Raw genomic sequence first — 13,434 nt, 5'->3', positions numbered from 1 at the left:
TGGGGTCTCTTCCTCTTCTTATAAGGACACCAATCCTATGGGATTAGGGCCCCACCCTTGTGATCTCATTTAACCTCAATGATCTCTCATAAGGCCCCATCTCCAAATACAGTCACATCAAGGGCTAGGATTTCAACATGTGAATTTTGGGAGGTGGCATAATTTAACCTATAGCAGGCCCTCTGATTGGCCCAAATATAGGTCATGGTTCTCTTAAATATAATGATTATTAAATATAATGATTATTATATCCAGGGGGGTAGATACATTCATTGGACAGGGCAATTTCTACCTACCCAAGTAGCTGCATGTGGGTGGTTCTCCAGGACCACAGGAATTGAGTGGGGGAGGGGAGGGGTGGTTCCCAAGAGGAAAATCAGGGTGCAGGTCCCAGAAAGGGGAATGAATATTAGGCAGTGTTATACACTGAAGGCAGCCCCACAAATTCATACACTGAAGTGCTAACCTCCAGTGTTTTGGTATTTGAGATGGGGCCTTAGAGATGTAATTAGGGTTGGATGAGGTCATGAGGGGATTAGCACCCATGGCATTAGTGACCTTATTAGAGACACCAGAGAGTTCTTTCCCTCCCTCTCTGCCATGGGAAAACACAGCAAGAAGGCTGCTATCTGCAAGCTAGGAAAAGAGCTATCAACGGAAACAGAATTGGCTAACACCTTTACCATGGACTTCCCAGCCTCCAAGACTGTGAGAACAATCAATGTACGTCGTTTAAGGCCCCCAGTCTACGGTATCTCGTTAGGGCAGCCCAACCTGAGACAGGAAGGCAAAAACATCCATGTCCATGACACTCTTCTAATACCTGCCTTTTAAGTCCTTTTTGAGTTAGTTTTAGAAGTTTCTTAGGCTCTGAGACCCAAATGGACTTTCAGAACATTCTGAGGAACATCAGACATCCCTAACCTCTTGGCCACATCCATTTGGACCAGGATGGCCCATGAGCCAGGAGCAGCCCGTTATGGGGTCGGCCAGCAGCATTTGGAGGGGCCTGACATGAGAGTTTTGCCCAACAGAAGCGCATCAGAGCCTCTGTGTTGAGGAGTCTGACTTGGAGGCACTGGGAGGGATGAGCAGTTGGCAAGGAGAGGCAGCAGAAGTCACAGGACCACAAGAGAGAAGACAGAAGTTGTGAGGCTGAGGGCCATTGGAGGCTCGAAGGAGGGTTCAGTGGAACAGAGTGGCTGAAACCCAGCGGATGGAGAGCAGTGTATGCCCATTATTGTGGGCCAATAAGAAACCTGGTCCTTGGCTCTGGGTGGGACCCTGGAACTTTTGTTTCTGCTACCTGGCTGTGTGGCCGAGGGGCAGGACTCGGGAACCAAAGCCCCTGAGTTTGGCTCCCAGTTCCATCCCTTGTAGATATGTGTCCTTGGGCAAGTTACCCAACCTCTCTGAGCTTCTATTTCTTCATCTGTAAAGAGAAACAACAGCAAAACTGACCCACAGGGCAATTGTGAGACATGAATGGAATAATATAGACGGACAGCGCCTCCAATAGTGTTTGGCTCATAGTAATAAACGTTATTATTTTTTTTTAAGTTATTATTCCAGGAGTGCCTGGGTGGCTCCATCGGTTAAGTGTCTAACTCTTGGTTTGGGCTCAGGTCGTGATCTCATGGGTCATGGGGAGGAGCCCGTCAGGCTCTGAACTTAGCAGTCTGCATGAAGAGTCTCTCTCTACCCCTCTAACCCCACTCACACACACATGCACACACATGCTCTCTCGAATAAAAAAATAAATCTTTTTTTTTAAGTTATTATTTCAAGGGGTGCCTGTCTGGCTCAGTTGGTAGAGCATGCAACTTTTATCTACAGGCTGTGAGTTTGAGCCCATGTTGGGTATAGAGATTACTTAAAAGTAAAAGAAAAAAGAAAGATAAAGAAAATTCCACGTCCAGAAGGTTGCACTGGAGAGGCCCTCCAAACATTCAAAAGTAATTATTCCTTATGCCCTTATGTATTTAAATAAGAAGACGCCCCTACCTGGAGGCTGAGGGACCCCCAGTGGGTTGCTGTTTCCATAACCATAAGCATCGGAGACCATTTCTAAGGGTGAAATAAGGGGCGCCTGGGTGGCTCAGTTGGTTAAGCAGCTGCCTTTGGCTCAGGTCATGATCCCAGCGTTCTGGGATCGAGTCCCACATCGGGCTCCTTGCTCCGCGGGGAGCCTGCTTCTCCCTCTGCCACTCTGTCTGCCTGTGCTCGCTCTTTCTCTCTCTCTCTCTCTCTCTGACAAATAAATAAATAAATAATCTTAAAAAAAATTTAACGGTGAAATAAAAGATCTTATTACAGATCTTTTTGGATCTGTAATAAGATATCAGACAATCTGAGTAACTGAGAGTTTCTGGGGGGAAATTCTCACTGGGAAGGGGAGGAGCGGGAGAAAGAGGATTTACTTAGTTATTTGTGACTCATGTGTCATGGCCCTTCCACATGCCAGGCAGAACAATTCATAGAAGAGGAACTCCCTTACCCAGGGAGTTTGTAGCCTGGGGGAATGGAGTCAGGTAACAGAGGGAGCTGTCATTGTCAACGCAGGGAAGGCTTCCTGGACGAGGGACCACCTTAACCACACAAGAAAGGATAATGAGCCGTTAACCAGCCACTGGTAGCTGGAGAAGAGAGTTCAGATAAATACTCAGAGGCATGATGTATCAGAGGACATGAAGTTTATTGAGGCTTGAGCACGGGGGTCCAAAGGAGGGAAAGCCCCATCATGAGGGCTTAGATGAGGCTGAAGAGGTGGTGAGACAACATGGCAGACAGGCAGGTCCCCTCCTGTGTGTGCACCCAGTCCTGCACCTACATTGCAAATGTCTTTGTGCACCACACTTCAGGCTTAGCTCTCTTCCCAGACCAGAAGAGCCTAGCGGGAAGAAACGACTTGTGAAAACTCCGCAGTCAAAGTCATGCTGCCTTGGGTTTGAATCCTAACTCTGCCACCTACTAGTCTGTGAATTTGGGAGTTTCTGAGGCCCCCTGGGACACTGTTTCCCTATCTGCAAAATGAGGATGAAAACTTGGACCTATGCTTCCTAATCCAGTTATCATCTGCAGCGTAGCAAACCACCCAAAAGGTTAGGGACTTACAGGGGCGCCTGGGTGGCTCAGTGGGTTAAAGCCTCTGCCTTCGGCTCAGGTCATGATCCCAGCATCCTGGGATCGAGCCCCACATCAGGCTCTCTACTCGGTGGGGAGCATGCTTCCTCCTCTCTCTCTGCCTACTTGTGATCTCTGTCTGTCAAATAAATAAATAAAATCTTAAACAAACAAACAAACAAACAAAGGTTAGGGACTTACAAACGTTCATTACTATCTCATATGGTTCTCGTGATTTGACCTGGCTCAGCCGTGCCATTCTCCCTTGGAGTCTCATGCAGTGGGAATCAGATGGGAGTCAGGGCTTGAGTCACATGAAGGCTCAATTGTGCTGGATGTTCTAGAAGTTTCTCTCCCATGTCTGCGAGTTGATGCTGGCTGTGGATGGGGAGCTCAGCTACAGCTGTCACATGGAGTGCCTGCATGTGGCCTCTCCACGTGGCTTGGGCTTCTCAGATGGTGACAGCGGGGTTCTGAGAGGGAGCACTGCAGCGAACATTCCAGGAGGCAGGGCAAGGATGATGCCAGGTCCGTTAAAGGCTATGCCTGGGACTGGTACATAATCAATTCCTCCACATTCTACTGGTTAATGAGTTCACAGGACCTGCCTAGATTCTAGAAGGTTGTAAAATAATCTCCACCATTTGATTAGGAAGTTGTATGGTGACTTTGCCAAGCCATCTTTTGAAAATACACCCTGCCGTGCCTTCCATGAAGATTCGATAAATTAAAGCATCGAAAACTCTCGGCACTATGCTGAGCACATAGCAAGTCCTCTGAAGTATGCAGGCCCTTCTTGGCCTTTCTCCTGACACCCTCAGCACTAATCACAATGCCCAGCACAAAATAGTGCATCTTTATTATTTTTCTATTTGATAGTAGACAAACTATTTACCACTTATTTATATTTAATTGCTAGGCAGCCCAAGAATAATTGTGATTCTCATTACGGGTCAGATCAATTTCACTGTTGTATTCCAGCAAAATCAAGTCTGAACACGCATGCTCCGTCTGCATTCTTTGTGGTGCATACAGAATCATCCTCTACTTGGCAATGGGGAAAAAGTGAGAGAAACTGTGTCTAGAGAGTCAAGAAAAGAGCAGCACGGAAAGAGCATTGGACTCAGAGGTAGCTGTCCTTGGTGTCCAGGCGCCTTGGAGCCGCTCTGAGCATGAATCTCCGTATCGGCAAAGCAGAGGGCAACGCAGCTGTCCTCCCAAGGCTGCTGTGAGGCTACACCAAATGAGATTATGCTTGTCTGGACATTCGGTACAGGTTAGTGGAATGTGAAACAGGCTGGGATGAAAGCTGCTTGGGGCTGGCAGGTGAGGGCACCGGCAAACAGGTGCAAACAGCATTGGAAGCCAGGACCTAGCAAAAGACAACAAAACAAAAGCAAAAACCCAAACACCCCCCCACCCCCAACAAAAAACAAAAAACAAAAACCTCAGTTCATGCTTGCCCACTTGGCTTATAACCCTCCTCCCATTTATGTGCCTTGTCCCGTGTCCTACAGAAAACCGAGAGAGGTCCGCACATAACTGAGGGACAAGAAGGATCGCTAGCGCTTGCTGGCCCAGCTGTTTGTCCTCCGTTCCAGCCTGCATTTGAGAATTTGGCCTGAAATTGCACAGGTGGCTCCTCATTCTCTCCCCCTCCTGCCCAGCGTGTTTCTGGAAAAGCCACCATATGGTGGGTTGTCACTGATAGCCACTGATGTTTGTCTGCTCCAATATGATTGGCGAGGTGAGGTCTGCTGTCGGCCAGTGCGCACACGGTGACGTTTCACGGATCAGGCGGTGAAGCCCGGTCTGGGAGAGTTTTCTCTCATTTTGTTGATTTCCTATATGCTTTCCATGTCTCCTTCGTGCGGCTGTCACTTACAGACGAGCAGGTTCCCCATGTTTTGCGGCTGTGCATTTTAGGAGTGGTAGGGCAGGGAGAGGACACCTTATTTCCTTATGTAGTGGAGGGTCTGCACAAAGCTTCTGGTTTTGTTCGCTTGACCTCTGGAGTAAGGGCATGGGAGTCTGGCTGCTGGTCTGCCCAGAGGTGAGGTTGTCTGAAGGTCAGCGTTTCTCTTTGTTAAGGGGATGGGTACCGCCTGTCTTTGGTAATAAAGTAACATACAAATACAAGGAATAGTTTGCTTTTCATGCTAATGTTTTCTACCAGAATCTCAACTATTCCTTCAATGAAGTTATCAGGGGGAGGGGGGCAGGAGAAGAGGTGGGGGCAGGAGAGGGGAGAGGCTCTTTTTCCTACTTTCTCCATGGAATCTTTCATAAATGAGAGAAATGGTGGCCAAAGAGGATTCTGCTTCCCTTCAAATGGAGACGGATGATGGGTATAGTCCCTGAATGGTTTTCATGCAATTGCTCTGCGGATCACGGGTCCACCTTCGTAACCGGGAGGTGAAGATGTCAATTCTCCCACTAATCATGAGGATCTTGGTTTTTCCAACCTCCTTGAAACTGCTGCCTGCTCTTGTCTTCGATTGAAAAATATTTGCTATTTCCCGATTATGAATGTATTTCCTGCTCCTTATAGAAAATTCGGAGAGATGCAAAACAACGAAGAAAATAAAAATCACCCCATGATCTCACCACTCTTTGTAATTTGGTTTGCTCTGCCTTTTGTCAACTCCAAGTGATACTATCGATGTGCTCTAATAAAAATTCCTCAGTTTTCAGTGGCAACATTGATTTGTGTGTTCATAAAGGACTTATTTTTCTCCATTATGTAATTTTAGAAAGATAGCCCTTTAACAACTGATCTTCAATTTAATAACCAATTTAGCAAGCACAGTTCAGCACAGCTTGGGAAGGGTGTTAAAAATACAAAGTTAAATCATTAATGATGGCACTAATCAATTCTGATTTGGAATAAATTTGGGAGGGAGTGGGTTGTAGTGCATTCATTTCTAAAGGCTCATTCAATGGACTTATTTAACCATTCTTCTGTTAGGGTTTTAGGCTAATGCCTTTTTAATTTTTGTTTTTATTTTAAGACAACGCTATGCCACATGCAGAGCTCAAACTCACGACCCTGCAATCAAGAGTTGCAGCTCTACCGACTGAGCCAGTCAGGTACCCCTCTAGTTGGTTTTCTTTTTTTTTCTCCCTGCTATACATAAGGCCAGGATTAACATCTTTGCGCATGAACCTCAGGCTCCTAAGAGAAGCATGCCCAAATCCAAGGGAGAGCGTATTTTTAAGGATCTAAATATGTATTGCCAAAGAGATTTCTGGAAATGTTGTACCACCTTATTCCCCCACCCTGTGCAGTTTCCACATTCTTCTTTTCCTCCCACTACTGATTTTTTCAGGTGGCTGAGTGGGGGAGCTGCGGATTGGGGTAAGAAGACCCGCAAATGTCAGCCCAGGCTCTTCCAGTTACTCGCGGTGTAACCTAGGACAAACCGCTGCTTTCTCTAAGACACAGATGTTCTGAGGACAACCGACACCTGAAAGCAACTCGTCAAGTATAAAATTGTACGCTGACTCACATGAAATTTCTGTAGGTCAAAGAGTCTAATTCGGCAAGTTCGTAAGAGTTCAACCTAAGGCTGTATCATTAAGTGGTTGGAGATTGTTCGGTAATTAGTCATTTATGCCTTCCAGAAACCAATCAGCTAGTTGTGTGTTTTCCCAGGTACCTCGCCCTACCCTAACCAGCCAGTGGCTCTCATGACTAAGTGCTTTCTGACATTAGTTTTCAGGCACCTTGAGTGGAGCCACAGATGCAGCTCTTCGCCTGCAGGGAGGTCCCTGGTGGCCCACTCAGTGCTGGGCCCCCTGTCATGCGCAGAGCACTCACTCACCCAGCCTCTCCCCTCTCCTGCCCCCACCTCTTCTCCCACAACACCCCCTACCCCCGATAACTTCATAGAAACAATGCTGATTCTGGTAGAAAACATTAGCATGAAAAGCAAATTATTCCTTATATTTGTAAGTTACTTTATTACCAAAAGACAGTATTACCAAAGACAGGTGGTACCCATCCACTTAACATTGACAGCTCCGGCTTCACAGCCACACTCAGCCTCTTTGTCTTCTAAGCTGGGGTTCCTTCGAGGTCTTCTGGGACTCTGCAGTCATGTCCCAGCATCTTCACGGTGGCCGGCATTTACTGAACACGTACTATGGTCCACACACCACGCTGAGCTCCAGAGGGTAGATGGAAATGAAAATGCACTACCTTGCCCATGCAACACATTGCAGATCAGATGGGAGAAAGACAGGAATAAACCATTCGACAGTATGGCAGAGGAGGACAGGGGCCTCAGGACGTTTCAAAAGGCTCCCTAGTATTTTTCTTTTAATAATTTTTTTTAAAAGATTTTATTTATTTGACAGAGAGATCACAAGTAGGCAGAGAGGCAGGCAGAGAGAGAGGGGGAAGTAGGCTCCCCGCTGAGCAGAGAGCCCGATGCGGGGCTTGATCCCAGGACCCTGAGATCATGACCTGAGCCGAAGGCAGAGGCTTAACCCACTGAGCCACCCAGGCGCCCCGTAATTTTCTTTTAAAATTAACTTTATCTTTTTAAAAATAAATATAATGACAATATATAATGTTAATATAAATAATGACAGAGAGAGAGAAAGAGGGCACAAGCAGGGGGAGTGGAAGAGGGAGAAGCAGACTTCCCATCGAGCAGGAAGCCCAACACAGGGCTCGATCCCAGGACCCTGGGATGGTGACCTGAGCCAAAGACAGCTGCTTAACCAACGGAGCCACCCAGGCTCCCACTAACCCTCACTCTTACTGGGTTAGTTTCTTTGGCACTAAGGGCCAACTTACTTCCAGAAAAGGAAGCCATCTCTCAATGGCTAATTAAATGACTAATTGTCTTTGAGATGCAACAAAGGAGAGTTTTCATTCTAAGTTAAAATGATAGGAGGTCATACTGTTCATGTTTCCTTCATAGGCAGTCGTAATATTGCAATGACCAAAGTCAGGTCATGAAAACTCCTTTAAGTGTCCATTCCCCTGCTGTTTCTCTTCCTAGGATCTTTCCATGTTATCACCATCCTTAAACAACAGCTTTGGAAAGGCCTGAGTCAGTCTCTCAAGCAGACTCAAATCTTCCTTTCTCTACCCCCCGCCTTTTTTATTATTATTTTTTTAAAGATTTATTTATTTGAGAGTGAGAGAGAGCTCGGGCACGTGTGGGGAGGGAGGGAGAGGGAGAATCCCAAGGAGATCTCCGCTGAGCACAGAGCCCGTCCTGGGGCTCAATCTCATGACCCTGAGACCATGACCTCAGCCGAAACCAAGAGTCAGATGCTTAACTCACTGTGTCACCCAAGGAGCTCCCTTTTTCTACTGCTAAATAGTACTGGAACTAACACTGACCTACACCATCATTACTGTCATCTCCTTAGAGCCTGTGGCGACTACTGCAAAGTCCATCAGAACCAAGGCGCTACACATTTGCTTGAAAGCCATGTGCCAGGACGTCCTGTGCATTGGTTAGGATGCTTGCTGTTGGAAGTAGAAGAATTAGTTTAAGCAAAGTGAATATAATTGCTCATGTCATTGCAAAGCCCAGAGTCTGACAGCATGGATTCAGTGGCTCAATGATGTGACCAAGAATTTCTTTCCATCCCATTGCCCTTCCTTTCGGTCACCCTCATCCTATGACTGGCTCCCCCTTGTGGTCACAAAATATTTACCAACAATTTCCCCACCTACTCATTTCCTCAGAATTCCGCAACCAGCAAGCCCTGAGTCACATGCCCATCCCTGAACCAATCGGTGTGGCCAGGGGGTACAATTAGCTTAGAGCCACAGGTCCCCCATTCCAGGGTCCTGGTGGAGTCAGCTTCCCCCAAGAAGCTGGGGCATAAGTGGGTGTGTGTTTACTGAATAAAAAAACTAAGACAACAAGAGGAGGGAGAAGAGATGTGGGCCAGGGAGCGATGAGGTCCACTACTTCCTATATTTAGTTACTCTGAATATTCTAGGGAAAAAAAAAACCTGTCATTGACATTCAAGTTTTCTCAAAACATACCTTCCCAACGCAATGTCTCTTCTGTCAACAACTTTCTTGTCGGCCACCTTCCTCAGTTTCTGAAGTCATCACCTCTCGGTTGCCAAGCATTTTCCCTCAAGCCCGGTTCTCTTCTTATAGCAAACACCTAAGTTCACCTACCCTCTAACTTGTAAGCAGATTTATTCTAATCTTGCCCATTACTCTCAGTCAGCCACATGGGGACAGTCCTCCTACCTTCCTTCGCAGGAACCCACAGCTGGCAGCAGCACACTGCCAGAAATTCCACGTAAGGCGAAGCGAGCAAATGCTTCTTAGGCTGTTGTCCTACAGAGTATGTGCCTGCTCACGCGTCCCAGCTTTATACGTCTGAATTATTTTTTTCTGCGAAAAATCCATCTTTTCAATTAAAATGATAATTGTCTAGGGGATAGAAATACAGACTTTTAATTGATTTTCTACCCAGAGCTGTATCTTCCGTTAGTATTTTTAAGTGTCTGTGCTCTATGCAGAGATCACTTTATGTATTTAAATGTTTTTGTGTGCTGATAGCTTGAAGGGATTTTTCTGTGAAAGCAGCAACTTTCAAATGTACAAAAATAATTGATATTGAACAGTCTTGTCTCTAGGTTTTCTTACAGTTTTCAAATATTGGCTAAATATTTATCTTTTGAGGGCTATGAGTTGGACCTTGCAATGGAGAGAGATTAATTGCCCAAAGTGTGTCACTGATTGGCCATAAGTGAGTAAATACATCAAACTCAAAACCCACCCAACTCCACCAAAGAGGACACGATGGTTTGGGGAGGGCAGCTGGTGAGCATGGATGACCGAGAACAGTTTGAGCACATTGTATACTGTGCCTGTACAAATACTTTTCAAACTCCAGAAACCTAATCTTTTTGTTATGTTGGCCGTATTGCATGTGGCTGTTTGTTTTCCTCTCTTAAGAGAAAAACTGAAGCAGTTCAAAACTTATAGCTTCATCTGAACAGAGAATCATTTTGTTGTCTAAAAACCAACACTTAAAAATTCAAGAACAAAGTCAGTATTCAAAAGAGGAAATAAGAATTTCCTTTCAGTTAAAAAAATCGTGTATTTCTGGGTTTTGTTCTGTTTTTGTAGCAAACGTTCAGGACCACAAAAATGGTCAAACTCCTGAAAAACCACGAATACAAACACCAAATGCCTCCGCATGGACACAAACAAGTACTGTTCTCTTGAAATCGATCTCCTTGGTGCTACTGGTTCAAGAAAGACCTATAGCTGTGGTCTCTTTGGAGAATATTTCAAAGTTAGTATGGAACTTTTCACTGCAGAAGTTACTGCCTATCAATGGGGCCATGATTATAGAAATCACACACACTTGCACACCCCACAGGGGGTGGGGAGGACATAACACAAGCTTCTTTCTTGATGGCTATTTCCAGAAGTTTCCAGAAACAGACACATCTGGAGGTTATAGTTTGTCTGCCTTGTGTGGAGCTTTGGCTGCAATGCGAAATACTTAAAAACACCCAAAGTATATGGAAGGTGGATATACCTTTGTGAGTGAGAAAGAGATGAACAGAGAGGCAGAGCACACCAATTCTGGCTAGTGAGTTCAGCTTTTCTTGCAAAATCAGGCAAGTTAGGAGGGTGTCCTGGTGATGGCTGGAGATGCAGCTTCCCTTGGACTGCAGCCCAGGTCATCTGCATGTTGGACTCAGAGTGGCCCCCTGTATCCCCCCTGTATCCCCCCAACACCCACCCACTCCCACCCATCAGGACCCCACACTCACCTTATGCCGGGTGCCCCCCCCAACTAGCTATTTGGGTCCAGAACTGTGGGTGGGTCTGGGTGGGTGTTAGTCACTGAAGCAATCTCCACTCTCCTATATAAAGGTAAACAGAACTAGGAGAAGAACTTACAGTTAAACAGGAAGACAAACCAAACAACTGACGGGGGAGAGAAACGGCGCTGGGAGAGTGGAGGCCGCAGGAGGTATGCCCACAGAATGCAAGCAACTAAGAGTTTTCATTGTTGTCAACTATACTAATGTTTCTGTGGTTTTTTGTTTTTCAACAGAAGCCCACATTGAAAAAATCACCCAAGATACAATGCCGTGCCAGCAAGAACCACCCTGCCTCAACACACACCTGCCTAGCTGTTTGGGGTTCTTCCCACCATCTGACAGTCTCTAACAACGGGGCCACAAAATGTAAGTTCTGGAGACTGGAGACGTCTTAGTTGGGTATTTTCCACAAGGTACGGTACACGTGTCACTGTGGGTTCAGCAGGTGTCTTAAGGTACCTGCAAGTATCTATCGGTTTAATGGTTATACACTTATTTTAATATATATTAGGAAACAAAGACCACACAGCCCATCAGTCTGGGCACTCGGCAGCATCACTCAGGGCAAGCTTGTTACCGAGCTCCAAAGTCGTGTCTCATTAGATGCCTTCTGGGCCAGCTGGTTGGCATGCGGGAATTGTGGCTGCTGATGACCCCCCCAGCCTCGGGGAGACGGGTCTCTCCTACTATCCTGGCCTGGTGGCTGTGGACAAGGGTGTCTGGACAATACTACAACTGGGCAGCCTTGTGAGGATAAAGATTTACCCACAGCCCCCAACCCTGGGCTTTGGCAGTAGGTCTCCTTTCTCAAATCAGACACCTTACCCCAGATTTTGAAACATTTAATTCAGAAAAGAATCTGGCATTTTAAAAGTTAAGTTTACAAACTCGACACAGTCTTAACATCAGCAATTTACCTATTTATACATTGTCTAAGAAAATAAGGTCCATAAAGACATCAACAAGATATTTAAGAGTTCATTATAAGCTACAACAATTTGCAAGTAAGTATCCAGTTTAATTGTAACAAACCACTGTGAGCAAATTTAACTAAGTATATAAAAACATTAGTTAAATACAATTCTCTGGAAATATACATTATACCTACAGTTTGTTGTTGTTGTTGTTTTTTACAGTGAGATTCTTCTTATTTTCTCCTTTCTTTTAAAATTCTCAAAATGGCAAATCACTGTATGGTCCTGGATCTCCAAGCTATAAAACTGAAATATGTGTTTCCAGCATAGCAGATGGTGACCAAAAAGGCGAAGAACTGGAGAAAACAGAGCATAACAGAAAGAGGGCTTAGGGCACATTCTAATTAGCAGAAGTTATCATTTCACCTCCATTGAATCAGGCACTTATAACATCCCTTGACTCCAGGCTTTCTCATCTAAAATTGCTTTATTGGTTCAATTACCTTCCTTCTGAAATGATCCCTGGCTATGTTGGTTGTTTCGGGGTTTTTCTGTTTTGGGGCTTTTCTTTTCTTTCTTTCTTTTTTTGGGAAACATATCTGGAAAGCTTGTAGTTTTGCTCAAATAACCACAGGGTGTTCACTTCGGGGTGAACATGGTGGTGTGTATCTGAGAAAAACACATGTATTCCTAATTTAGTACAGACAGTTTTAGACCAGGGCTTAACCTCAGATTGCTATAGGGTCAGTTAAATAAAGGAGTCGAGTGTGTGGGAGGAAGCGATGAATCCACAAGGTATGAATGGTGAGCAGGGAAAATGCAGGCCCTTTGGAAGAGGCAGCCATCGCGCAGTTCTGGCTGGTTCTTGCTGCATGATAGCTGGAGCCCAGTGCTGTTAAAGCTTGTGATTTAATTTTTTTTTTTTTTTTTTTTTAAAGTAGGCTCCATTCCCAGCATGGAGCTCAATGCGGGACTGAACTCACCAGACCCTGAGGTCAACACCTGAGCTGAGATCAAGAGTCAGACACTTAACTGACTGAACCATGTGCACCATGCTCTCTACCTTTAAATAGAGATTTTCAAATATAAATATAAGAATATAAGAAACAGGGGAGGCCGGCTGCCTGGGTGGCTCAGTCGACTGATCTAGCGTCCAGCTCTTGATCTCAGCTCAGTGTCATGAGTTCAAGACCCATGTTGGGCTCCACAATGGGCATGGAGCCCACTTAAAAAAAAAAAAAGAAGAAGAAGAAGACTATAATGAATGGCTGTATATCATCTATCAGTTTTAACATGATCATTTGGGTATTCCTGTCTAACCTCCATCCCCAACCCCATCCCCACCAATTACTTCTTTTGGGAATGGAATATTTTAAGGCCAATCTTAGAGAAACTTCTAAAACTCATTTTTAAAATCGGAACTACAATACACATTTATGGTGTAAATACGCAAAGAGTATGGAAGCACATAGAAAAAAGGCAGAAGCCCCTCAGGCCGCTGCCCCCACCAACCACCCAACCGTCTCTGGAAGGACCCTCTGCTGGCATGTGCTTTCTTAAGCATTC

The 13,434-nt window shown here is 45.4% G+C and overlaps 1 protein-coding gene across 1 annotated transcript in view; it reads right to left on the bottom strand.

Moving 5' to 3' along the window:
• Positions 1-2,676: 2,676 nt before the first annotated feature.
• The window catches only part of CMTM8 (CKLF like MARVEL transmembrane domain containing 8), a 117,234-nt gene continuing 106,476 nt past the window's right edge, over positions 2,677-13,434 (bottom strand). Inside the window, exons 4-5 of the mRNA XM_046003326.1 lie at positions 8,483-12,224; positions 2,677-2,890 (exon numbers count right to left, since the gene is read on the bottom strand). Coding sequence (XP_045859282.1) covers positions 12,141-12,224 — 84 coding nt within the window. The 3' untranslated portion in view covers positions 2,677-2,890; positions 8,483-12,140. The remainder of the gene's footprint in view (positions 2,891-8,482; positions 12,225-13,434) is intronic.

This window comes from Meles meles, chromosome 4, assembly GCF_922984935.1.
Source record: "Meles meles chromosome 4, mMelMel3.1 paternal haplotype, whole genome shotgun sequence".
Lineage (NCBI taxonomy): Eukaryota > Metazoa > Chordata > Mammalia > Carnivora > Mustelidae > Meles > Meles meles.
This window is presented reverse-complemented; position numbering and strand designations above follow the sequence as displayed.